Below are 27,791 nucleotides of genomic sequence, written 5' to 3'. Positions count from 1 at the left end.
CCCTGTGTGGGAGAAGCTGACCGCATTTCTTCTCAGTGTAAAGCTGGAAGGGCTGGTGCACTCGCCACCCGCCTCCCTCCTTCCTTCTCCTCCTCCGTGCATGGTGACCATGGAAACATGGATGGGCACGGACCCTCTGTGGGCACAGGTCACCGAATATCATGAACTCTGCCTGGATCTGCCACATGAAGGACAAATACGCCTTTGTTTCAGGCTATGGTGATCTCAAGGATCCGGATGCTGCTGTTGCTGCTGCAACCTGACCTCCCCACTGCTGCTGGTAACAGTGGCTCCCCAGTGGGCAGTGCCCCAGTGGGCAGCGCATCTGAGAATCTATGTGGCTTGGTTCCTGTGGGTGGGAGTACGGTCCCTGGGACTGCAGTGCTGAGCTCTGTGTGTCTGTCGTCCCTCTGTGTATAGAGTGCCAGTGTCAATCACAGTGTTTGGTGGGAGGGACTGTCCCTAACATAGTGATGCTAATACAAGATGTGACCTTTATGAGAACATGAAGGGTGTTTTCTGGTAGGCACATGAACTCTTCTATGTTAATTACAGTTTCCTGGTAAAACCAATGAGACAGAAAGTTCTGGATCTAGATCCAAATCTTCAGAAAATCAGTACCAAGTTTGTTTGTTTTTTTTTTTAAAGGAGCCTCATGGGATACAAGGGCTGGGCTGCAGATGTCCACCCAGTGGTACCCTGCATGAGGATCCCTTGGCTATGGTAGACTCTGGAGTGACCAAGGAAACTGGTGGTGATCTCTGTGGCTACCTGAGGGCCACACTGGCCTTAATATTTCTTACCCTCCCTTTGAGCTGGAGCCAACAGACATCCCCTACTTCTTATAATTCCAGTTGTCTGGGCAGAGCTGAATTCGGGCTGTGTGGGCGACACAGGCCACTAGACACAAAGCCAAACCCAGTGAGAAGCTCTCAGACGATCTGAGTGGGGAGCAGAAGGAAGCAGGATGGGTAGGAGTGGGAATCTCCTGCTCATGGGCTCCGCCTCCCACGACAGGCTCTCCCAAGAACACGCGGGGGCTGGGACACACTAGGCCAGCCATCCGAGAGAACAGCCGCTGGTGCACAGGGGCTGGCACACTCACCTGCAGCTCTGTCTGGAAGAAAAACTTCTGCGGGCACTGCGAGCAGTCGTAGATTTTGTCCTCCTGCCCATGCACGGCGAAGATGTGCTGCTGCAGCTTGTTGGCCTGGACGAAGACTGCACATGCAGACACTGCAGTTAGAAGCCAGCCTCGGCCCCACCGCCTCTCCTAAGTAGGGATCGCCCAGGCACGGGTGTGGTTGGCCAAGGACTACTGCTGGAAGCATTAGCCCCTAGCCTCGGGCTCTGGACTATAACCTAAACCCTTCCCCTCCTCCCCTTAGTAAATGTGCAACCTTGGGAAAGACAATTAAGCTCTCCAGGCTTTGTGTTTGCCTTTAAACACTGGGATTTGATGTAGAAAACACCTCGCTGGATGTCTAAGAGGATCATATGGGTAGATACGGGTGAGGTGTTTTAAAAAACAAAGCAGTGCATGGTTAAGATGGCGAATGTGCCCCCCCCCCCCCCCCCCGGTCAACCAAATGCCTTCACACTGCAAGACAGTCACTGTTGTCACCACGTCTGATACAGAAGAATAATCAAGGCTCCAGGTCCATTAAATGACTTGCCCAAGGTCCCACTGCAAGTGGGTTGCAGGGATAAGCCTGGAATTAGGTCAGCGTAGCACAATGCCTGGTACCAAGCAGTCAGTCAACCCCATGAATCACTGCTCCTGTTGTCAGGGTTACTGTCTACATCCTTGCATGTGATGCTAACAGATGGGTAGGAAATCCTGAGTTGGGGGAGGAAGGGAAGAACTGGGGTGTTTCAGGGCAGCTAGGCCCCAGAGACATGTGCACGCACATGTGTGTCATGAGCAGGTCATATATAGCACTGGCTTCGCTTCACAGTGGCAGCAGTCCCCCATGACAGCCCAGCCCTGGGCACACCCAGGAGGTGACCCAAAGCAGCTGTGTGTCTGGGAGGTAAGCACTTCAGAGATAGCCTCCTGCCAGGCAACCTCCCTGGGGTGGGCTTCCCGCAGTGGTAGACAACAGATGTCGGGGAGGCCGGGAGAGCCCGGCTCCCTGTGCACACCGGCTGCCATCTGGGCAGCAGGAGGAGGCCAGCAAAGCCCCCGAGATATGCCTCAGGCCGGGACAGCCGCTCACTTGCTGGGGCTGGCAGCCAGCCTGGGGGCTGGAGGCTTGGCCAACAAAGCTGCCCTCGAGCTGCTTGGCTGAAGCCTGGCTGGGACCGGGGGCTCAGAGGATGGAAGTGGGTGGCATAAGGAGAGTATATCGAGCAGCCCACTGAGGCTGGATGGAGCTCATGGCTCCACACAGCACGGAGGAACCCAGGCACGGTTGACTGCAGCAGAGAAGCTGAGCCTGGAGTGAACAGCTGCTCAGCCGCAACAGAAAGGTGTCACTCAAGTGCCCAAGAAGAAGGGGCAGGCGGGCTATGGGTCCGTTCTGTATGAAGGGAGACAGGGCTTCAAAGGGGAGAGGGGCTGAGAGGCTGGGCTCCAGCCATGATACAGGACAGGCTCCTCCCCCGTCCCGTGCATTCTTGCCATGCCCACGTGGACACCATACCTGTGAAGCATACGGGGCACTTGAAAGTACCACCCATGCCCTCGAAGCTGTGCTCAATGAGGTGGCAGAGGAGCTTGGCTGGGGAGTCGAACATCTGGTTGCACAGCTTACACTCATGGTTAATGCCTTCCTCTGCAAGAGAAAGGGACAACATCAGTGATGCTCACACAGGAGCAACCAGAGCTAAGGCACCCTGTACCAGTCCCAGGACAGGGCACACCAACCGCAGGACGCCACCCACACCAGCCCCAGGACACCGTACACCAGCTGCAGGTCACCCTGCACCAGCGCATCTCTGGTCACTGGAATTGAAGCTGGTATAGGGACCACAGACACAAGTCATGTCTCTGCTCTGGATGGCCCCGCCCTGACTCTTGCAGCCAGGGCTTGGGTCTAAATGTACATCTCTGAAATGTTGATCATGGGTTCTCCTGGTCACAAGCCATGTCCAACAGCGTTGAGTTCTGAGACCCTAGGGAAAGGGGGCCATCCAGGGTACTAGATGGTTAAAATAGAGTAACCAGGTCTTTAAAAATCCAATTGCATATTCATCGAGTGTGTGTGTGATATGCCAGAAACTGGCTAGAAGGAGCTATGCACTCTTCAGAGAATAATACAATGTCTTTCCCTTATGACAGTGGGGGGAGGGGGGCTGGGTGGGGGTGGGGAGCACCAGCTGGTGAGTTGGATGTGAGGGTTGCTCTAAAGGGAGTGGCCAGAGAGAAGCAGACTGGGAGAAGATGGGTGAGGGAGCTTGGTGAGACCCTAGAAGAAGTTGCAACAAGCGAGCTCTCTCTCTCGTGGAAACAGTTGACTACGCTGTGGGCCACAGGGATGGGCAGCCTCCTCGATCTGTTTCCTACCAGAACAAATGCTCCCACCTGGGAGCTTCTTCAACACCTAAGCCTTCAGTCAGTGGTACCCAGAGAGTAGAACAAGCCGAGGACTAGGCCATGCCTGCTCACTTGCTGGATTGGAGCCGAGCTCCAACAACCTTGCCCAGAATCAAGATCTGGGTTCAAATGCTGCCTTTTTTCCTACCAGGCTCATGTCGTGGGCATTGTATAAAGATAGCCTGAGTGCGTGATCAACTGTGGCAGGCGGAGAGGTCCATGCTTTCAGTCTCAATGGTCAGAGAAGGCGTGGGCACTCCCTTCTGAGTACTGTGTCAACCAGAGTAGGTGCCCTCTCTCAGAAGCATTCGGAGTCATCCTTCCTCTTGTAATCAAAGTGTAAATTAATGAGTTAATTCACATAAAGCAGCACACAGCACACAGCAAGTGCTCAATTAGTGTTTACTGCTGGGCATGGCTGTTTTGGCAAAAATGCAATCTGGGACAGCCAAGGACACAGCCCTCCCTTGGCTCCCCTGGGAAGTGAGCTCACCAAAGGTGCCAGGTGCTCTGATTTGCCCTCAAAGGCAGGAATTAGGTAGCAGAGGGGCTCTGCTGGTGGCAAGCCACAGACACAGATGGGCTGAGCCTCCTGGCGAGTCCCTGGGTCCCCAGGCCCTGGCAGGAATGCTGGGACAGCAGGCTCTCATTCCCCTGGCCCAGCTCACCCCCCACACCCTGGGCGCCCCCACCACTGAACTGCACAGGTGGGCCTGCCCCACATAGCCCAGTGGCTGGAATCTGCCGGGTTTTTGTCAGGTCCCGAGAGCCCCAGCAACTAGGCCACGTGCACCCGGCAGAAAGGCGAGCAGATCTTCCCTTTACACTAGTGGGAAAGAGACTCATTGACAAGTTTGGGGACACAGGGCAGGCTCAGCGCACTTGCCACAAAGGCCCCACACACCCTCTCCACTTCCCATGGGAGACACTCATTGTAATTAGAGATGACTTCCAGTGTGGGGGCTGCCTCTGAAGACCCCCCAGTATGCCCTGCACTCCTCCCCACTATAGCAATAAAGCTTCTCAGAGCCTGGTGCATGCGACGAACGCACGCGAGCCTGGATGAGAATGCCCTCCCTTCCGTCTGGCTTTCCTGTGGCAGTGTGGACGCTCCGTTCACAACTGAGGCAGGGGTAAAAAGCGACAGCTGTGAAAGGCTTCTACTGAGGTTTGTGACTGCTGCCTCGGAAGCAGTACTGCTGGCTAGGAAATGGGATTTCCAGGAAGAAGAAGCCGGTTCAGAGAATGAGGTCACTTGCGAAGATTGGGGTGTTGCTCTGTTGCAAGCCACAAAGCCCACTCCTACCCCCGCCCGCCCCCCCCCCGCCCCCCCCCCCACCACCTCACCCACAAGCAAGCAGCCTCTCACTGCTCCAGTATCTAAGACTTTTCAGTCCTAGCACCACTGCTGCGGGCAAGGATGCTGCCCTGCTGTGTCTTGCAGCCCCCAGAGCACAGGCCACCTCTAGTCCAGCTATAGTAGAGCTGAGGAAGAGGTGCCCTGCTGGGCCTCTGCCCCTGTTTGGCTAGAGCTCGCTCTGCAGCAGGGATGACGGATGGCTGACTTCTCTGACTCCAAACAGAGCCTTTCACCACTTGGCTGTGAATGGGGCTGGGGCCATCTGATATACAAACACTGAGAGGACAAAGAAGGCTCCTGCAACTTATAAATCAGAGAAATCATGTCTGACAGTCACTTTCCGTTTCCTGAGCGCCGAGCAATTCATCAGCTGCTCCCCTCTGAATCACAGAGGCAGCTCCGCCCAGCACCCGCGTTCATAAATATGTGCACAGTCAGGCGGCCCTGAGCCGCCAGCCGCTTGCGGGGGCCTAAACGGCTGACAAATCACAGCCCAAACCTGTGTCAAAGTGAGGTTCTGGGCTAATTAGATCAAAAGCCCAGCAGACAGACAACTGCCTGGCTGGGACCTTTCCTCTATCTCCCCCAAGTGCTTGAAAGAGTCAGACCTGAGGAAGGGTGTGTGTGTGTGTGTGTGTGTGTGTTGGGGGGGGGGGCGGGTATAACACATGCAGAAAGTCCAAGTGTGAGGGGACAACAAAGGACTTGGGGGTTGCGGACCTAGGAAAAGTCTTTCACCCAGCTTGGCCTTTGATTTGTCAGTCTTTCACAAATCAGGCTCCTCCCTATGGCAGGGTGGGTTGCACTCCCTGGGGTGCCCATCAAGTGCACCTCTGCTTAGAAAGGCAGCCCGGAAATTGGGGAGGGCCAGGAGGCAGAGAGGGACTGTCCTAGTTAGTGTGACAAACTGCTGCTGGCTGGCATGCACAGTGCATATGACCCACTGTCAGCAAGCCCAGCACACCCTGCCGCCATCACTCTCTCACCCCCAGGCTCCAACAGCCTCTTCCTGTCCCAAGACAGTGGCGCCCTCTGAGAATCACTTTCCTGAATTATATAAGATTGCGCAGTGCTCGCCACACCTCAGAGCAGAGTGACAAAGCTGTCTGGGAGCTCCTGGGCCTCTCCGCCCCAGTGTGGGAGCTGGGGGACTTTGTGAGTTAAGACTCCATTCTTTCTGTTCTTTTTTTATAGCACATGACAGGCATCCATAAGAGAGACCCGCACACCTCAAGTGAGTTACGCAGCCCTGCTCGTTTGTAAAGTGAAATGCAGATCTCGCCCTGAAATCCAGATCTGCCTCCTGCTCCCTGTGAGCCATGCTGGCAACAGGGAGTCTATTGACATAGTATGATTTTTTTTTTTAAGTGAAAATAAGGTGGGCAGGGTGGTTATATGCCTGAATCCCAAGCTCTCAGGAGGACTGCTATGGGGTCAAGGCCACCCTGGGCTACATACTCAGTTTAAGGCTAGCACATGCTACACAGCAAGAGCCTGTCTCTAAGACAGATAAATAAATAGATAAATAGATAGACAGACAGATAGATAGATAGATAGATGGACAGACAGATAGATTAAGTCACAATGTGCCAGGCAAACAAGCCAGCAAGCATGAAGCTTCCAGAGCCCCTGTTTTTCTTTTTTTCCATCCTCTGCTCAGGAATAATAAGTGTTAATTTTACACTTCATTTCTCAAAAAAATAATAGGATGTGCTTCTGCTTAAAACCAAGTCAGCTCACTGGAACCTTTCAGGCTGAAACTGTGTCACCCAAAAGAGGAGCTGAGGGCCTTGTGGAAGAGCACCGTGCAGAGATGATAGCTCCCTGTAATGTCCTCGGCACCGACTTTTGTCTCCAAAAGCATTTGATCCTTGGCAGACACATATTTATTTCCATACAGGTCTTGGGGGAAGCTAGGAGGAGCGAGATCTGATTATCAGAACCCTGAAGGTGAGACTCCAGTGGGCCTCGCTGATGTCAAAGGCAGGCCAAGCACACGCTCAGAGGCCATAATTTGCTGCCTGGGAGGGAGAAGCAGCAGGCTGTGGAGGGAGTGGACAGGGCATTGTTCTTGGACTCCACTGAGCTGAGCAGCCCTGCTCCAGACATGTTGCCTGATCCGAATCGGTTGGCAGTGACTCTTCCTGGGGGGGGGTGGGGGGTGGGGGGGGAGGAAGCTACTCTGTTATCATTAATGTGTGTCCTTCTCTAGCAAGGGAACTGACTGGTGACTGCTACCTCGTGCCAACAGGGGGCACAACTAAGTCACTTGTACTCAGGAAGCGATAATAAAGGACGTGCAAGTCAGAACCAGAAACACTTGGGTTAAAGCCCCAGGGCCACCATCATTTGCTGTGCACCTTTGTGTAATTTATTTAAGCTCTCTGTGCTTAAGTTTCTGCTATAAATTGGAAAGAGTAATCATAAGGTTTTGGCAAGGCAGGCAAACAAACTAGCTCTACCACAGAACCTCCGCCCTCACTGAAGGAATCACTTCCCAAGTGCTCTATAACCCCCCTCGTCTCATTGCTCAAAAGGTAAGCCTCCTTGAAGAGGTCTCAGGGGACACCTCTCACTAAATCAGGGCAGTTCGTATCCCAGCCAACACTGTTCCTGCCTTTATAATCCTTGACTGTGCTCAGTACCACCACAAGGCTGGCTGGCTGGCTGCTGGATTACAGGATACAGGGCAGTGCCTGACAACTTTCGGCTGACACAGGTCAGCAAGAACAATGCATACAACGTCCAGATCATCAGAGAAGGTTCTGGGAAATGCTGCCACTTGTCTGTGGGCACTCACAACCACACTGATAGGTCTCTGTCTCTCTGTCTCTCTCTGTCTCTCTGTCTCTCTCTGTCTCTCTCTGTCTCTCTCTCTCTCTCTCCCTCTCTCTCTCTCCCTCTCCTTCTCCCTCTCTCCTGAGACAGGATTTCTCTGTGTAACAGCCCTGAATTCCCTGGAACTCACAGAGATCCACCTGCCTCTTCCTCCCGAGGGCTGGGATTAAAGGTGTGCACCACCATTGCCTGCCACTGATCTCAGATTTAATCTTTGGATCCTCTCAGAACCATAGCTGTTTCCTGACTCCTTCAACTGACCCAAGAGGAGAGGTGGTCCCCTCCAAGGACTATGTAGGACATACATCCTTCCTCCTAGTGAAGCTCACAATAGCCTTAGAAAACATAAGACAAAAGATACCAGACTTGACCAGAGCCAGCAAAACAACCCATGGTCCCTATCATTTGTGTGTGTGTGTGTGTGTGTGTGTGTGTGTGTGTGTGTGTGTGTGTGGCAAGTGACAGTGACACTCAGACCCCAGGCCAAACAAAGGCCCTCCAATGCCTAGGACAACCAAGGGGGTATTCTGCTACCGAGATAAGTACATCCATGTCCAAGCATGACCATGGGTCACTGAAACAGGTCACATCATCAGAACTCTAGCTCGAGGAAGGTGCCAGGCAAAAAGGGCCCATTTCAAGTGAGCTCAGCATGGCCTTGCCTCTGCCCCTGGATGCCAGGTCTTTGGGGACACTGACAAGGAGGGTTGAGCGGTACAGGCAGAAGGGAAAAGACAAAGCCACCGGTTCCCATGTTTGAGTTAGTTGGGCCCCTTGCTAACACTAACTCGGGGTTGGCAAGAGAGCTAGGGACTTTTCTGAGTGAGGGAAGGACAGTGACAATGAGAATGGTGCCAGGCTGTGACGTCATCCTTGGGACAGTGCTGCAACAAGTGGAGGATAAATGCAAGGGAACGTGGCCCTTGAAGCCATCACTTAGCAAAGAGCCCCATAGGCTTGCTCCACAGTGCAAGGCATGAGCCCATGGCCCGAGCCTGCAGCCTGCTGCCAAATAGCAGGTCAAGAGATGGCCCTGGAGTCCGCAGCCCAGACCCAGACGCACTCCCGGCCTCCACCCATGGAGATGAAGGAGGAAAGGGTGCCTCGGTCCTGCAAGTAAAATGAGGAGGCAGAAGGTGTGTGCAGTGGGGGAGATCTAGGAGAGGACGCCCTCCCCCACACCCGAACAAACAACAGCATCTAGACAAGAACAGGAAATAGAAAGTGGCTCATGGGAGTCAGTCCTTTGTTATCAGCCAGGAACAAAGATCCCAGGGCAGAAGACAAGAGGGGAGGGGAGTGTGGCAGCAAACACCATCCTGAGAGTAGGATGGTGGAGATGTGGGATGTAGGAGAGGTAGTGACAATGGGGCTGGGAGGGGTCAAAGGTCAAAGGTCAGATGTCAAATCTAGAGGTGTCTGCAGGAGGTTCTTCAAGGGAGGCAGAAGAACAGCACTTTAGGCACAGAGAGGTGAACTGGACCCCGGCAGCACCTAGTACACGCAGCCCCAGGTCATGTGCCCCTGACCAACAAACCCGGGTTACAGAAACTCGAGCTCAGCTCAGAGAGAAGACATTATTTTCAAAGTGTCCTGGTATTTGGGGGCACGTACTAAAAATTGATAGCCAATGATATAGCCCAGAAACTACAGGTCGACCAGAGTACATACAAGGCACAGCTCTCTAAAAGGCAGGAAGTCATCTAAAGTTAAAGCTTGCCCACGCAAGCTAATGTGGGAAACCATTTCCTGTAGGGGGGACAGATACTGGAAACCCCATAAACAGGTGACCACTGCACCTCCCAGCCTCTGTCATCCCCAGCGCTTGGTGCAACATGTGCCCCTTCACACACCATACCAGTCAGGACAAGCTCAGTGGCTACTTGAAGGCCCCACTGCCACTGCCACTGCCACCCCCACTTTGGGTTCATGGTTTCCTAATTAATCCTGGAGGATGGGCTGTACCCCTCATCCGCCCCTGGGGCACCTTCCCAGGCCTGTCTGGCCAGGAGGGACCTATCATCACACAGTCCCCCGATGTTTCAGGAGGGCCTATAAATGAGCTTTGGCAGCCTGAACTGGGGGGCCCCAGAGGGACCCGGAACCTCTTCAAAACAGAGCCCTGACAATTAGGCAGTCTGAGTTTTGAAAGGCCTGGGATTGATGGCGTGGACAGTAAAAATATTACCTGGGGAGCTGGGTGTAGTCCTTGGAGGGTTGCCTGAGGTCAGTTGCTATGGCAACGGAGAATGAGCTCAACCTTGTAACTGACCCTTATCTTTTTTTGATCTGTGGGCCACTTGGGGCCAAGGCTTGAAATCAACTGGAAAATAATCCGGTCACATATCAGAAGGAAAACTATTTATACTTATTTACCCAGGTACCCACTCACACACACCCAGTCTCCCTAGATAAGGAGGCCGAGGCCATAATGAGCCAATGACGCACGGAGGCTATGCGATGCTAAGAAGAAAGGATGCTAAGAAGGAAGCCTGACTCTCAGTGGAAGGTAGCCATTGTCATGGACAGGCCATTCTCTCCCCAACAGTCTCTGCCCTGCCCCCCACCCACCCATCGGTGATGTCTAGCCAAGTCCCCTAAGCAGGTGGGCTCTGCAGGTCTCCCTATTGTCTGCTGTGTGAGAGCACTGTGTACGCTTAGAAGGATTCCCCTCCCAACTCTTCCCCGTGCCAGAGACTTGCTCTAGGTTGTGAGGCTCAGAAGAGCCAGGCAGGTGTGAATGCTTCTCCATAATGGAGGCCGACACTGAGGCTGGGTTGCCGGAGGGGGTAGGGGGAAGGGGGGGGGCGACTAAATTGGCTGGCTTGGCTATCCACACTCTCATCTGGGCTTCCAAAGCAAGATCATCTGTATGGTCAATCCCACTCTCAGGACGTGACTCCCCTAATTTACAAGTCCTTTGCTTTTACCTCCTCCAAAACTGAAATCCAAAGACTCCAGATGGTTCCACTGACTGAGTGCTCCCAAGAGCCATGTCAGGGGTCATAGCTCGGCTAGAGGTCTGCAAAGCTAGAGTGCTTCCGGGTCGGCATCGCTGGAGGATAACTATCACAACCAGTGGGGCAGCCCACTACCTCCCCTGGCATGTACCTCTTCAGAGAAGTAAAGGAAAGGGTCTGAGGCACAAAGGTGGTCCTGGCTCTACTGCAGATCACATGGTAAGAGCAAACCAAGGGCTTTCTGACCATGAGATGTAGAAGAAGTCCACTTCCCAGGGCTGCATGAGAGTGAGAGGCGACAGACCACTGGCAGTGCTACTCTGTACTCAGAAACTGGTACCCACTGGGCACACACCCTGATGGGCATAATCAGGATAATAGAGCCTGGTCCCCTTACAGCATACATGGCCCTATAGCTCATGTGCTTTCCTGCCACCACCACCAAAGACATACTTAACTGCTCTTGTACTGCAGGCCGGACCTCTGTCATTCCTTGAAGGAGTTCACGTCAGCTTTGTCGCCACCCTCCATCCACCTCCATACTGTTCCCGTAAAAGTGCTGACCTATGCAGATCTCAAGCCTTTGCACTCAGTGGACGGGCATGGCTGGAGGCTCCCAGCAGCTTCCCACTGCTGGCAGGGTTGGCCTTTCACTGTGCCTCTCCTGCAGAGGATCCTGACCAGGCTATGTCATTTCCTTATGGCTTCCCTTCTTGCTCTTTCTTAAATAGATGTTTATTTATGCTGTGCATGCATGCGTTGGGGAGTGTGGGTGCACACTTAATATTGTCCTCAGGACTTGGGTCTCTCCTTCCACCTTGTTAAGATGGGGTCTGTCTTGTTTCCGTCACTGTATTGGGTACTCCAAGCTAGCAAGCTCCATGAGGTTCTGCTGTCCCTACACCCTACTTTGCAATAAGAGATGCCCCCCCAAAACCTCACCACCTCTGACTGGTGTTCTGCCTGTGTGTGTGTGTGTGTGTGTGTGTGTGTGTGTGTGTGTGTGTGTGTATGTGTGTGTATGTGTAACTGGAATTACAGACAGTTGTGAGCTGCCATATCTGTGCTGGGAATTGAACCTGGGTCCTCTGGAAGAACAGTCAGTGCTCCCTAAACACTGAGCCATCTCTCCAGCCCCCACATCTGACTTCCAGGGATCAAGCTCAAGTCTGTCGAGCTTATGCAGCAAGCACGCTCGCCTGCTGAGCTATCTCCCTAGCCCCTTGTTCTCCCAAATCCCAGTGAGACTTTTTTTTCCACGGAGGTCAAAGAAGTATAAAAAGGAGAGCGTGGCTCAGGTCCAAGTGTCCCTCCTGTGTCTTGGCCCTAGCCTGCATCTCTGCAGCTGGGCCAGGGCAAGCAGCAACCCGACTCAAAAGGCTTCAAAAACCTCAGTCAAAGGCTGGAGTGGCTTGGGTGGGACATAGCTGGGGACAATAACAGAAGCATGAACCTCCAGCTCTCTGCAAAATGTGTAACCTCCAGGACACGGTGACAGGTTTAAAAGACATGTCACCAAGGAACAGAAGGTAACTATCTCCTATACCTTCTGGATGGAAAAAAGAAAAAAAGGACGCTGGGCGTGGTGGCAGAGGCAGGCAGGTCATTGTGAGTTTGAGGTCAGCCCGATCTACAAAGTGAGTCCAGGACAGTCAAGGCTACACAGAGAAATCCTGCCTCAAAAAAAAAAAAAAAAAAAAAGAAAAGAAAAGAAAGAAAGAAAGAAAGAAAGAAAGAAAGAAAATGAACAGATAATCAATCCCTCAGCAGCAGCAGCCCTCAGACAGAAGGTGGGGTCTTCCAGAGCAACAACAAGGCTGGAGTTCTCCACAGTGAAGACTCCTTGGAGGCTGGCAGCATGCCGCTCAGTGGCAAAGTCCTCGCCTAGCATGTGCAAGATCTTAGGTTCAGTGCTAGCACCCTAAGAAAACTAAATTAAAAAGAAAATGTCCTTGCCTCCTAACTTTTAAAACTTGAGACTTTAAAGGACTTGAAATGCATTGAAAAGGGGCTGGTCCCCAGCCCTCCTCACACCCACTCCCCTCTATCTGCCACACTGAGGGCTGATGCTCCAGAAAGCGAAGATTTTGCATCCCCTGCCTAGGCTACCTGGGCTGCCTGGGTTCACGTAACTTACCCTCCTTAGCCCAGTGCTGATGGTAGATTAGTTTTCCACAGCAAGGCAACTGCCTAAGACTCCATCTTGTTAATAATCCTCAGATTAATGGCCTCTAATAATATACAATTAACGTGACAGGCAGGCTACAAAGCCCTCATTGTCACCGACCCTGCCGGGGACACGCGAATTACCCTTGCTTCGAGGGTTTTCTCTACTGCTGGCATCACTTTTTGTCTCTACCAAAAAAAAAAAAAATCATTACTTGAAACGAGCAATAGCACAGCATCAAAAAAGCCAGGCTGCGGCTCACATGGACACAGAGATGCAACACGTGGTGGCATGCGAAGGAGCCACACTTAAACATGGTCTCCACCCCCCCGACCCCCCCTCCATGTCAGAGGCGGAACAGTCCCCACACCCAACGGGACCTACAGTGGGAAATCCTGGTGCTGGGACAGCATGGATCCTGGAGTTCACTGTTTCCTTGAGGTCTCCTTGGCCCTTAACTGCACACTGGGCATCCCAACCCGCAGTAGGAAAACAAAACAAAACAACCTCCAAAAAAACCCAGAGGTCAGAAAGTGATGGTTTATTTATCTTGAAAATATTTGCTTGCTTTCTTCTTCTTCTTCTTCTTCTTTTTTTTTTTTTTTTTTTTTTTTTTTTTGGTTTTTCAAGACAGGGTTTCTCTGTGTAGCCTTGGCTGTCCTGGACTCACTTTGTAGACCAGGGTGGCCTCGAACTCACAGTGATCTGCCTGTCTCTGCTTCTGCCTCCTGAGTGCAGGAATTAAAGGCGTGTGCCACTACCGCCCAGCCTTCTTCTCCTTTTCCTTCCTCTTCCTCTTCTTCCTCCTCTCCCACCCGCCCGCCCCCTGCCTTCTAAATAAAACAGCATATTCCAGTTCTATACTGTCTAGTACGGTAGTTTCTGGCCACCCTTGGCAACTCAAATTTGAATTAATTATAGCCAAAATTAAGACCTTTGTTCCCCGATCAGGCTTTTAAAAAATAGTTTATTTAACTATATTCTATGTGCAATGGTATGAAGGTGTCAAAAAACCCCTGGAACTGGTACTATAGACAGTTGTGAGCTGCCATGTGGGTGCTGAGAATTGAACCCAGGTCCTTTGGAAGAGCAGACACTGCTCTTAACCACTGAGCTACTGAGCCATCTCTCCAGCCCCGCCCCGCCCGCCCCATCTGAGCTCACCAAACTGAACTGAAGTGTATGTGCGCCTCAATTTACATGGGCCACAGCCAGCTAATTCAGTGGAATATGAGCTCAAAAGACAGTAGGCATTCCCCAGCTGGGCAACATGGCCCACGGAAGCCTCTGCTGTTTGTCACCCTGGTGGTGTGTGGCTGTCCAGCATTTCCAGCGGGTTTCCAGTCAAATGTGTCTAGTCGGGAGAAGACACCTCAGAAGTCCAGGTATGACCTCTGAAGAACTCCCATGGCTTCACACCACTGCAGATTCGAAACTGTAACCAGGGTCACCAGGAGTCAGGCTATCCTCAAGGATGGAGACCCACCCTATGGGGGGATGGCTTGCTGGTGGCGCTGCTTGTGATTGCCCTGTGTGGGGCCTGCTTACGTGGGAACGTCTCTGACCTTCAACTTAAACACTACCTTTCTAATCACGTGGCCACTGCTCAGGCCAGGTAAGAGTACAGTGAATGTGGGAACATTCAAGAAGAAAGTGGTTTCTCTGAGGGGTGGGACCCACAGCCTGACGGGATATGATGGATATAAAACACAGAGATGCTCTTGAGGCCCACGAGCTACCCCACCATGGAGCCCGTCTGTGTCACGTCCTGGCCGTTGCATCCCCATTAGCTTAAGCTCATATCAGCACTTGAGTTGCTCAGCTCTGGAGCCGGGAGACCCCAGCAGGAAGGTCAGCAAACAGAAGATACCCGCTGAAGGTCAAAGTCGAGAGAGAGGGAACAATCTGGAGTGTGCCTTTTGAGCTGGCTAAGGAAGTGCATACTTGTGTCCCCAAGCCTGACTCAGGGTCTTCGCACAGCTTCCTAGTGTGGCTTGTGCAGCCTCTACCTCAAAGAACCAGGTTTCTTGCTGGGACCTGGGCCCAGTGAGAAGAAAACCCATGGTAGAAATCTGAGGGCTACATGCAATGAATGAACAAGCGCACTCACATGGATGGCACAGTCTTCAACCAGCCCCATGAGTCCCATGAGGTAAGGATTCTTCTGCCTTCAGCTTAGTGGGAAAGCCACGCAGACAGCAAAGCAGTGTCCCGAGGTATACAGGCCTCTAAGGGCCTCCTAGGACCACCCTCTCTCACCTGTTGTCGCCATCTCCAGGGCAAGCCCAGTGCCATCACCTGAAGTAACTTCTTCCTTCAGTAGTCAAGGACAGAAGCCAAGACAAATTAACACTAGCTCAAGCTCACATTAACACTTGATTTGTTCAGTTCTGGAGCTGGGAGATCCCAGACACTTCCTCAGGATGCTATGGTGACAGAATCCAGAGTCTAGTATGGGGTCTGCTATGTCTAGACAGTTTAGGGCCCTGCAGCTCTGGGGCTGGCCCCTGGCTGTGCGGCCCTCTGCCCTGCAGGTGCTGCAGGCTAAGGTCTTTGATGATCCCGTTGACCAGGATGAGGCAGTTGGGAGCAATAGCACTCTGACAGCCCCTACCCCAGAAAGGCAGGGGACGGGTGACAGGCAGAGTATACCAGCAGGAGAGGAGCAGGCTGCCTGCTGAGCAGCTGCAGATCAAGGTGGAAACCACGCAGGTAGCCTCATTTTCTCAAGCCTGCTCAACAGGCTGGGATAACACATGAACAACGTCAGGTCATGCACTGTGGTAGGACACACATCCCACTCTGCACTCATGTATATTTCTAGCTTTCAGGGCATCTTTTCCTTTTCAGAAAGGGCATTTTTCTATATTCCATAAAAAAAAAAACTAGCACATCCACCTCTACACACACACACACACACACACACACACACACACACACACACAGAGTTTGTGCAGTACAGGTCAACCAAGCCAGAGTTACTGCTTTCTGCCCATCATAAAGTTATACCTTCTATCAGAAGGCCCAGGCCCCACTACCTAACATCCACCCACTTGGTCCTGCCTCCCTCACAGGAGGCCCCCAGTCAGGGCATTTTCTCTTACACTGTACTGTGCCTCTGTCCTAGCCACAAGTATCTGAGAGATGTCTACTGTATACAAGGCTAGCTGACCTGTTACAACAAATGAAAGCATTCTCTTTGTTTATGTTTACTCAACCCAAACAACCCTAGCTAATAAAATTCAAGTTTTTATAAGCCCAGGTAGGCACACAAAAGATGTTCAAGAAAGATCGGGTTGGGTTGATAGGCAGTTGGCTCATGCTTGCCACATCTCATGGCTCTGGGGATGACTACCTTACAGTATAGGGGCCACTGTGTCACCTGACACTAAACCATATGCCACTTGACATGCCTAGGTGCCAGCCTTGCTGTATGGTTCCCTGGGCACCACACATAATGACTGGCAAAGCTCGGCCTTTGCATTAGTCATGCCCAGCCAGTGTGCTGCTCTTAGCTGGTTCTGGCTGTGTCTTCTGTGTACTTGCTACACTCAGCTGACACTTCCCACGCAAGCACAGAATTCACAGCTCAAGCACCAACTGCCACCCACAAGCTGAGGGCTCTAAGCTGGTGGCATCACCCAGACTAGCACCCTCCCCGCCTCGCAAGACTATTGTGTGGACTTGCAGGTTTATCGCAAGTGTTGTTACCATCAACATTATCACACTAATGATGACTATGGCAGCCATGCAGGCCACATTGGGGAGAGGGGACACAGAAACCAAAGGGATCCTACCTACCATATCAAGCGCTGAGAAAGAGAAGTCTGAAAGGCCAAGCAAAGGCTCTTAGAGATGCAGAGACCTAGGCTGATGAGCCAAGCACGTGGATCTTCCTACATGCTACATTCAGCATTAAGACTCAGGGCCTGGACCCCACAGCCACGCTGAGGGCAGATGGAATGGTAGAGTCCTGTCATGGGGAAACAGTCCCGGTGTTGCCAAAGGCTTCCACTGGGAGGATGGCACTTCCCGTCCAACTAGACTTCACACACACACACACACACACACACACACACACACACACACACAAGCGCACCTTGATAAGGAGGCCAGTTGATAGCTAAACTTTGCAGAGCCACCTTAAAATATGGCAAAGTGAACTTTTCCACTTCAACATCTGTTACTACAGCAAATGCCTACAACTCCCATCCCGCTATGGTGGCCACAGGGTCTTGGGGAAAGAAGACACCCAAACCAACTTCTCTGCCTTTCCTGCGTGGTTTAATCACTCTGATCATACAAGGTGTGGGCCTTAGGAAAGCCTTGGAACTCCTCAAGCCAGGTCCCAGAAAAACACATTGAATACTAATTCTCTCTCTCTCTCTCTCTCTCTCTCTCTCTCTCTCTCTCTCTCTCTCTCTCTCTCCCTCTCCCTCTCCCTCTCCCTCTCTCTCTCTCTCTGTGTGTGTGTGTGTGTGTGTGTGTGTGTGTGTGTGTGTGTGTGTGTGTGTGTGTTTTCGCTGCGAAAGCACGGGCTTCTCCACAGATAAACAGTATTTAGTACCTGTCCATGGTCCTGCCCACTGAGATGAGCACTTTCTCTAAACAGCAGCATCTCCAGTAGTAGACATAAAAATATACTGGGTGGTGGGGAGGTAGAGAAAACAGCTAGGGTCACAGGAAGAAACCAAGGGATCACCTTCAAACAGTGAGACCCTTAATGCTTGGCTGCCCTGTCTAGCTTCTCTGCAATGAGAACAAATAGCTTTTTAATATAATAATATTAAAGCTTTTTTAATGAAGAAAAAAAATAGAACTCAGGCCAGACATAGCAGTACATGCATTTAATCCCAGCACTTGGAAGGCCGAGGCAGGCAATCTCTGTGAGTTCAAATCCGGCCTGGTCTGGTCTACACAGTAAGCTCCAGGACAGCTAACGCTATATAGTGAGTGAGACCCTGTCGGGAAAACATAAATTAAATTAAATTAAATTAAAAACTGGACCCAGTGCCTAATGGTTGTGATGGCTGTGCTGTTAACAGTGCGCCTGCTCAGTAACTAGCGGTGACTAGAGCACAGATCTCCTTGCCCTGTGGGCCCCTGGATAGGACAGGCTGGTCAAAGCATGAAGAGTAAGTGTCTATGGAACACTCAGCCATAAAAGAGGAGCCCTATTCCCTCCATGACTCAGAGAACATCATGGAAAGGGAAAAGAGGAATTAGAATTTAAGAGGCAGAGGTTAGGAAGGGCCTGGGAGAAACAATGTCTTCTGGACACGACAGGTCCACTACACTTGTGGACTGAAAGCAGCTCTGGTTATTCTGCATAAGATCTGCACAGGATCCAGCCAGTCAACATGCAAGCATGGAGGAGCTAGGGGTTCACAAGCCCCTCCTCTCCTGCCCCTGCTAAGGAGTTACTGACATTTGATGGCCGTTAGAGGAAGGCAAACCTCTTTTCATCAACCAGGTAGGTCAAACGATGCTCCAGTGGATAGCCCCACACCCAGAGTATATGGGTACCACATACTGGACTCAGTGCATTATTTAAAAAGAAAAAGACATGGAGTTGGATGGCGATCTTGGGTATGCATCTGGGAGGAGGAGGTAGACACAAAATATATTACAGCAGGTACAAAATCCTCAAAGCATTAATTAAAAATAGTATATTAAAGAAAGTGGTAGCTTTCCTCACTTGGGCAGTTCTAGCTTCCTGAGGCCCACAAAGACCTGTCAGTGGGGCAGGCTGCTCCCCGTTGGCTTTGACTGTGTTCCCTCACCTGTCAGGAGGGTAGGCCAGTCAACAAATCCAGATTCTGCCACTGTGATGGGGGAAAGTCCCCTTTCTGGCTGTGGAACCCACCTCCCACCCCCTCTGTGTAAAATGAGGAAAATCGTGACTGACATGTAGGCTGAGTGATGGTATGCCTTCCTATAGCCTGGCAGACACCTGCTGGGCACTTGGCGAACCGTTGCTCCCCAGGATGGCAATGGTGATGTTTTAATAATGTAAGTTGCCACGCATTTTCATGTTAGGTATCAACTGTTTTATATGTAAGATGGGGTAGGGTCGGGGGTAGGGGTCCTGGACAGCCAAATGTAATGCCTATGACTCCTAAACATAAAGCTGGAGGTCAGCAGGAAGGGGGAAATGCATGCCAGTTCTGATGGGTGAGCTCTCATGGGTGAGGAGCTGGCATGTGACAGACCCCTTGACCTGCTCAGATGTTCTTAGCGGCAGAGGCCTCTGGCTGGGTCCAGGCAGGACCCCTGGGGGGCAGGCAGCCGCTCCAAGTGCAGAGGGCCAGATGCAGCCTGGCCAGTACGCTTTCTCCATGAGATTGAAGATGACAGGCTTGGGGGCGGGGAGAAGCTGGGTCACAAGGAACTTGGCAGTGAGACCTGGAAGAGGACCAGCTAGACTCAGAGGGCCCTGTCTCCCCACATTTGGAGGGCCCAGCAAGGGGTCATTTCTTCATCCCTGAAAGTCTTTAAGTAGTTACTGAATACTCCAGTCTGGGGCTCCGCGCCCTCTTGTCACCAACCCATCCCTCTGGCGCCCAAAGACAGGGCAGAAAATGATAGAAAGAGCCAATGTTTGTTGGTTGAATGCTAATTTGACAGAGGAGTGGGCATGGGGGAGTGTTTATAATCAGCACTCCAACAAGCCACAAACGACGCCAGTATTTTATAAGCTTGTTAGAGACAAATCACCCCTCAGCTGATATTTACTTACTGATGAATCATAAAAGGCTCAATACACAAAGAGTAAATCCGAAAAGAATGTCTTTCTTGGTTCCATCTTCAGCAACAGTGCTGGGAGCCTGCCTGGCCCAGCCTCAGCCCTCTCCCTCCATCCCCAGCAGCCTCCCCAGGGTGGCATGTTGCTGGCACCAGCCCTCTGTGCTCCCCCCCTTCCACTGGCCTCCGTCCTTCTGCCGCCCCCGGAGTCCTCCGCAGGAGCGGATCCAATCCTGCTAATTTGCATGATGATGAAGCCTCCAGTGCGGGCTGGGTCTTAAGAGGGTTGGGAAGAAATATGCCCTGTCCTTTGGAGAGGAGCGCAGAAGGCTCTGCTGCCCAGGAGGGTTGGGGCTCCTGGCAGGTGGGTGGGGGTGGCCAGGCAGGGGCAGCATCCGCCAAGGACAGCTCAGCTTTCCTGCCCGCTGAGCTTATGTCCAGCTGGCCTAGCTGAAGAAAGACAGCCCAGGGCTTAACACGGCAGGAAGTGAGGTACAGAGTGCCAGCTCCAGACTCAGGCTAGCCTGGCAGGCCCTGGGTCAGAGTGACCGACACTCAGGGCTAACTGACCTTGAGCAATCATAGACCTCTCTATATCTCAGATCTGGGAAACACAGGGCCACAGGCTGGTTGAGAGGACCAGAAGAGGCAGGTATAAGCATTGATGAAAACAGCCTATCAGATTGCTGTATCTGTATCTATTATATTAGAATTACCGTTAGTCTTATTCTTGAGTTACTAGGTTCATAAATCTGTTTGCCTTCTTCGTCACCCCTCCCTCGCTCCACCTAGCCACTCCCCAGCCCTGACCCATCCATCCATTGACTTAACAAAAGGCAGGCAGTCCAGGAGACAGGGATGAATCAGAAAAAAGAAAGGCCCATCTTTAAACTGCCTCCGGTAACAAAAGGTGTCCCAAAGGTGATGAGGGTGCCACCTTGGAGACAGTTGAAGAACAGAGGCATGAAGTGTGGGGTGTGGCAAGGGGTGTCTGAGGCCTTAGCATGCTGTGCTCTCAGTGTGTGAGCTGTTAATGGTGCCTGCACTCTGGTCTAAGCAGGAGGAGGAGTGGCAGGCACATGCATAAGCATAAAGCAGACAGGAAGGAGCCAGGTCCTCAAGGGAGTGGATGATGGGCTGGGGCAACTGTGAGATGGAAAAATGCCTTAATCTGTGGGTTGCGTAATAGGTGCTCAGGAACACTAAGCCAGTGGATGGATGGATGGATGGATGGATGGATGGATGGATGGATGGATGGATGGATGACTTCCTGGGGGAGGGCATGTCTAAGAGGATGTTTGCGTGCAGACATGAGGGAGTTCTTAGGGGTGTCTTGAGGGAGACTGGCAGGTGCTGGTATACAGGAGGGTCAGGGGTGCACCCTCCCCCGGCCAGGCTCACAGTCTTGGCAGCTCTTCCAGACTGTATGTGCAGGGCTGGCTGGCATTGGTAACAAGCAGAGTTGGGGCACAGTGCTCTGATCTCACAGTGCCCTTGGTTCTCTATTAAACTGGAGGGAGCTGTCCAGCAGAACTCAGGGAAGCAGGGTCACGGTGAGTCAGCTGCTCAACACAGCAGCGCCTTGAGCAGCCAGGATATGCCCATAGCCCAGACGGGGAGACAGATGCCGCTTAAACAAGTTAAGTGCCAAGGTTTCTCTGAAGTCCTAGGAACTCAATTCTAAACGTCTGTGCTACCAGGGTGCAAACCAAAGGGAGCTCACAATGGCGTCAGGCTCCCCTGAAACAGGTCACCCTCATGTCTCCTGCGGCCACTAAGTCCACTGGGAGACAAGTTCTCAATCCTCTTTTATAAAGTTTTATTTGTTTTAATTTCCTGTGCATGAGTGTTTTTACTGCGCATATGTACGTGTACCATGTGCATGTCTAGTATCCGAAGAAGCCAGAAGAGGGTATCAGATGCCCTCCCTGCCAACTGGAGTTACAGATGGTCGTGAGCTGCCATTCAGGTGCTGGGAACTAAACCTGGGTCTGTCTTTCCAAGAGCTGCAAGAACTCTTCACCAGTGGGACAGCCCCAGTCTTATTATTATAGATGTTGACAACCTAGCTTCTAAGCACCAGCCACAAGAGGCACAAGTGACAGTGTAAGTTGCCACCCAGGGCTCAACTTTTCTTTTAATTAATTAATTTACTTTACCTCTGGATCAGAGCTTCTCCTCCCTCCTCTCCTCTCAGTCCCTCCATCCCCCCCTCCCCCCCTGTACCTTCCTTCCTTTCTCCTCAGAGAAGGGGAGACCTCGGGGATCTAATCTTGAGAAGGGCTGTTTCTCTGCTCCAAGGTATAGGGCAAGATGGTGGAGTCCATAGAAAAGGAAGGGCAGGATGAGGGCGCCTCAACACATGCCAGCCGGTGCAACCTGGACCCTGGCCGTCACATGCCATTGCCACCTTGTCCACCTCCACCCCATTTGGAGCCTGTGAACTACGTGGAATCCTGCCGAGCTCTGACATTCATGTGCTGGTTTGGGTGGCCACACCTGCTCTACCCACCCAATGCCTAAAGCTGAGCAAGAAGAGTAGCGACAGGCCGAGCGATAGATAGCTTAAGTGTGATGAACCTCAGAAATCACTTTCCATGGTGATTCTGAAGTTTGGACGCAAACTTCATAGGGATCATAGGAGTGAATAGATTTGTCTTTGTAAGACAGACTAGACCCCAAAGTTAGTGACCACGGGCCCTTCAGGACTCTTCAGTGCCTACCACGTGCCAACCAAGACTACTTGACGCTCTACCAGCAGCTCTGAGCGCAGTGTTCCTGCACAATGCATGATGCAGCCTAAAGAGCATCAGATTCAGAGCTCTGGACCACCATCACCCGCTCCTCCACCCCCCCACCCCCTCTCCCAGATTCTAACTGGTGTCACTAAGAACTTCTGTCAGTAGCTGGACGTGGTGGTGCACACCTTTAATCCCAGCACTTGGGAGGCGGAGGCAGGTGGAGCTCTGTGAGTTTGAGGCAAGTCTGATCTACACGGATAGTTGCAGGGCAGTCAGGGCTACATAAAGACCCTATCCTCCCCCCCTAAAAAAATTTTTTTCCATCAGTAGCTGAAGAATAAGGATGATGCAGTTCACACTGGAATCAGGGTTAGAAGCAGCACTGACAAACACAGGCTGTGTGACACGGCAAATGGATGTGCTCTCTACCCAGCACGCAGACTCGCCCCACAGTCTAATGCTTCTGACTCAATAAACAAGGGCAACACATTGTAAGAACACACAGTCTTTCCCTTCTGGCTACTCCCTACTTCAGCTTAAGCCATTTTAATATCCACTTAAGTTGTTACTTCCTCTGTTTTCCAAGAAGAGCTCTCCACACTCAAGAAGTGCTCTGTGAATTAAACAATAAAATAAAATAAAATAAAAAAGTGCTCCATGAGGGTGTCCTTGCTGCACCGATCTCCTTTGAGCCCATGGTCCTCATTTGTGAAAGGTGGTGGTGGGCTCCATCACTGCCGGACAGTAGGGGACAAGGTCCCGGGACAGTAAAGGCTGGCCTCCACGTCCCACCCATGTCTACCATGTTCCTGCAGGAGATAAAGGATTGACCATGTGTGATTTCACTACCAAGTTCCAGGTTTACACTCACAGGGAAGACATCAGAATGAGCCACTCACACAGAAAACGTTGTCTCTAGATCCTTCACGGCCATGAGCAGGCACAGAAGTAATGCCGGAGCTCGTAGGCTCAGCAGAAACCTCGGCTGCTCAGCTTTTAGATTATCGTCTGCAACCCTCTCCAGTCCCTACTGTCCTACCCTCGAAGTGCCCACTCTGGTTGAGGAGAATTGACTCTTTAAAGCAAAGCAAGATGGAAGACAAAGCTTGGCAGGTGTGGCTGGGAAACACACACACACACACACACACACACACACACACATACACACACACACACACAGAGTTTCTCTAATGCTGGGGAACCTTGGGAAAGTTACCTGACTTCTTCACTGCCAATGACGGGATTGTGGGGTAGATCAGCCGGCATTCTTAGCATACTGTCGAAAAGCAGCACATTTGAGCTAACCACAGGAGACATATCCTACGCAGGACAGGCTTGGATGTGTTTAGGTAACAAATGGCCCAGGCTCTCAATGGCAGGAGACCACAAGGTTTATTTCTCATTGTCCTCCACATCCATTGCAGAGGGCTCTCTGCTCATGCATTGCTTGGGCACCTGAGATGGTGACACCGACAGTTACTGTATCCCAGGCAATGAGACTATGCCAGAGCTCTCCACCCATCCTCAAGGATAAATGAGCTCATCTGGACACGACCTAGGCTATGTCCACACACAGAATTAGCTACGTGAGGTACCCACCAAAGGCACCAGGATATGTAGAACAGCCTCAGGCCAAAAGAGGACACTAAGGACTCCCTGTTACCAAGAAGAACGTTGCCTGCCAGAGGACTCTGCCACTCTCAAAGCAAAAGTCAGGCAAAACGCAGGGCACAGGCTGAAACCTGGTAGCAAGCCTCTCCAAGAATGTTCCAGCAGGCCAAGGTCCTGGCTTTGAAGGGGTACAGAGGTTGAGTCATAGTTTCCATTTCACGGGGGTGCAGCTCCAGAGTGGTGAGGGGGCCAAGCAGAGTCCCTGCAGCGCCCATGCCTTCTCCTGAAGGCAGAAGGCGAGCCCTCTCTCCAAGCCTTCGCAGGCCACCAGCTCTCCAAAGAGCTCACCAGGTAAATGCCATGCGCCGTCTTGGGGCTGCTCGCAAAAGCCGTTCTCTCGCCGATAATGGCTTTAGGAGGCTATGCAGCCGCACGCCTGGCATCTGAAGCATCGTCTGAGGCCAGGTGTTGCATCTCTAATTAGGATGGGGATTTTTTTTTCACCCCACACAGAATTTACATAATTGGGAAGGAGGTTACTAGGAGGACCATCCCCACCAATTGTGCATTTTCCATGCCCTCCCTCCACCTTCCTTTGCACACTTCAAATTTAAGGCAGAAATGAATCGATTTGAATTTTTTGAAATTAATTATCATCATCGCCACAGAAAATGTATCTGCTGCCATCTTTGGGGAATTGAGAGAGGAAGGGGGGGGGGGGCGTCGATCTTTGACTGGAGAGGAGTGCTGGGAGGTGCCACACGCCAAAGCATTCCCGTCCACCCAGCCTCACCCAGCGGGTCCTTACAGCACCGACCCAATCATCCTGTGCATTCTTCACAATTTTTTGAGCACCAAAATTAATGCTTTCAAATGTCACTTGCTGCAGTAAAATTTATCAACATTATTATATACCACAGAAACTGCCATCCCAGACAAATGCACGACATTAAACTTGGTCTAGAGCTCCCCAGAGGAAACGTTTGCTGCAATTTGTATAACAGTTTATATATTTATGCTATTTAATGGTACAAAGCAATAATTATGACTTCATTCACTGATAAGCAACGGCATTACATAAATCTGATGCGGATTTAGAACATGCCAGCTCTGACGCTGGTGGACCAGTTGTAAATTATGTTGCCGTTAAAAAAAAAAAATCCAAGCAAATATGAAGGAGCAGCAGGAAACTAATAATGCATCTCCAGCTGCTGCAGTTAACCTGCAAATGTGGCCATCTGCACCTCGGGGGGGGGGGGGAAGGCGAGTGGGAGGCCGGGCGGAGCGGCAGCGCCTTCAGCCTTGCCAAGCACAAAGCCTGCCCCGGTGACTGGCCAACCAAGGACCTTGCCTTCCGGCCAGCCTGCAACTGGCCCAGCTCAGGACTTCCTGGCCTCCTCGCTCCTCTGGTGCTCTTTCTGTACTGGCCTAAGAAAGGCAGGTGGCCTCTCTCCCTCTCTTCTCCCTCCTCCCTCCTCCTGTGTTGAGAGCTCCCAACTCGGCAGGGCCTGCCTGGCCAGGCAGCTTCCTTCACAACCATTTCTGTTCTTTTTATTTTCATTTCTGGGTTTTCTTTTTTTAACACTTCACAGGCTTATCTTGCAAGGTTTGTGTGTTGGAGGGTATTTTTATTTTTATTTTTATTGAAGGGAAGCAAAGTAGTGTGTACTCGATAAGACCCACTTCACCCAAGCCGGGGGGTAGATATGGATGCAACGGCATCTTGCTCAGCCTGGTAGGTGGTAAGCGGACGCATTGTGGGCCCTACTTACTCCCCAGAAGTTGAGATCTTGGTTATGGCCCAAACCCTGTCCCTTCTACTCCCCAATCTAGAGGGCATGGAAACACAGGGAAAGCCAGGCTCCCCAGATGGTTCTCAGACTCAGAACTGAGGTACCAGGGACCCTACATTCTCTCCTTCCGTCTGAGGACTGGTTAGAAAGCACCTGCCCCCCCCCAATCCTACATGGGGAGAACCGCCCTGACATCAGTGATGCTGTGCCTGCATCACGCCCCATGTCCTACCAGCCTTCTGTGTTGAGTGTGGACGTGAAGCCAGTTGGCTCTCCAGCTTCTGCATATCATCTTGACCCAGGAACCTCACTGGAGCGCTCAGCAGAGTGCCCAGAGGCCTTCTAACCCGTATGTCTCAAACCACAACAGGAAGCCAGCGCCCTAACCAGGTCCCTCACCAAGACTCACAGGCACAAGGCCAAACCCCTGCCCTACAAAACTACAGCCACACCTATGAGAGTGGTAACTGCACCCTGCTCCTGGTGTTGGGGACAGAACACAGGACCCTGTCCCCAGAGCCACCTGTGGACACGCCAGAGCATTTCCAAGCCTCAGCGCTCCCTTGTTTCTGTCTGTCACTATTCCTGGCGCCCCTCACGTCTACCCTGTTGATTATATGATTTGCTAACGGGTCTCTGTCCTCCGTTTCCAGGAGGAAAGCAGGACTCAGAGGCCCAGAATCCAAGTCCAGGCCTCTGGCTTGATGTCTTTCCCAAGTCCTTATTCTGAACACACTGGGTTCCTGATGTGATGCAAACGGAAGCAATGAATAAGGAGGAAGAAGGAAGGGGTAGGGGCAGGGCTTTCAGGGTGGGTCCCATCGAAGAAGATCCTGAGGGTTGGGTGGAGGAAACCTGCCTGCCTCTGTGGGCTGCTCCTCAAGGCGGGGAGTGGTCCCTTGCCTGGACCCAGGGTCCCCCGAGCATAAGCCCACCTGAGAGATCCAACAGGGGCTCTTGTGGCTGGTGTGTAGGGAGGTGGCAGCGTGACCGAGGTCAGGCCCACCACATTCTCAGATGAAGGTCTCTCATGCCACTTCGAGGTCTCCGGAGGGAAGCTCTCAAACTGGGACATGGGGTGGGAGGCGCAGCTGCCTCCAGTCTACAGCTTCCTATGGATTTAACAGAATGATTTTACAGTTATGAAAAACCAGAGTGAGTATGGCGGGGGAAAGAGGCAAAAGGGTTAGGAGTTCAAGGCCAGCCTCTGCTACAGAGCAAATTTGATGCCAACTGGGCCTATATGAGAGCTGGTTCAAGAAAAGAAAGGAAGGAAGGAAAGAAGGAAGGGAGGGCAAGGGAGGGAGGAAAGGAGAAAGGAAGGAGATTTTTTTAAAAAAGATTTATTTATTATTATGTATACAGTGCTTTGCCTGCATATACACCTGCATGCCAAAAGAGGGCATTCGATCTCATTATAGATGGTGGTGAGCCACTATGTGGTTGCAGGGAATTGAACTCAGGACCTCTGGGAGAGCAGCCAGTGCTCTTAACCTCTGAGCCACCTCTCTAGTCCTGAAATGTCATTTTCTTTTTTTTTTTTTATTTTCTTTTCTTTTCCTTCTTCTTCTTCTTCTTCTTCTTCTTCTTCTTCTTCTTCTTCTTCTTCTTCTTCTTGTTCTTCTTCTTCTTCTTGTTCTTCTTCTTCTTCTTGTTCTTCTTCTTCTTCTTCTTCTTCTTCTTCTTCTTCTTCTTCTTCTTCTTCTTCTTCTTCTTTTTTTGGGGGGGCGGGTGTTTCGAGACAAGGTTTCTCTATGTTAGTCTTGTCTGTCCTGGACTCACTTTGTAGACCAGGCTGGCCTTGAACTCACAGCCATCCGCCTACCTCTGCCTCCCTAGTGCTGGGATTAAAGGCATGTGCCACCATGCCTGGCTTGAAATATCATTTTCTTAATGACAGGCTTTCCCAAGGAAATTTTCCTAAGCCTCCACCTATCACTCTTCCGAGCTGGCTGTGGGCGGTTCACAACCCCACCTGCATTCCTCTTGGTTTACATATGTTAGCATTAATGAGGGCATGAGCTTTTATTTTGATGGGC

At 51.6% G+C, this 27,791-nt stretch overlaps 1 protein-coding gene across 8 annotated transcripts in view; it reads right to left on the bottom strand.

The window, feature by feature from the left end:
• ZNF423 (zinc finger protein 423) overlaps positions 1-27,791 on the bottom strand; it is a 334,889-nt gene that overhangs the window by 21,455 nt on the left and 285,643 nt on the right. For all 8 annotated transcript variants that reach the window (XM_084757137.1, XM_084757136.1, XM_084757139.1 and 5 more), the window contains 2 exons: positions 2,646-2,777; positions 1,106-1,221 (listed from right to left, as the gene is read on the bottom strand). In XM_084757137.1, coding sequence (XP_084613263.1) covers positions 1,106-1,221; positions 2,646-2,777 — 248 coding nt within the window. The remainder of the gene's footprint in view (positions 1-1,105; positions 1,222-2,645; positions 2,778-27,791) is intronic.

The sequence above is a fragment of the Acomys minous genome (genome assembly GCF_964271855.1).
Source record: "Acomys minous genome assembly, chromosome: 14".
Classification (NCBI taxonomy): Eukaryota; Metazoa; Chordata; class Mammalia; order Rodentia; family Muridae; genus Acomys; species Acomys minous.
This window is presented reverse-complemented; position numbering and strand designations above follow the sequence as displayed.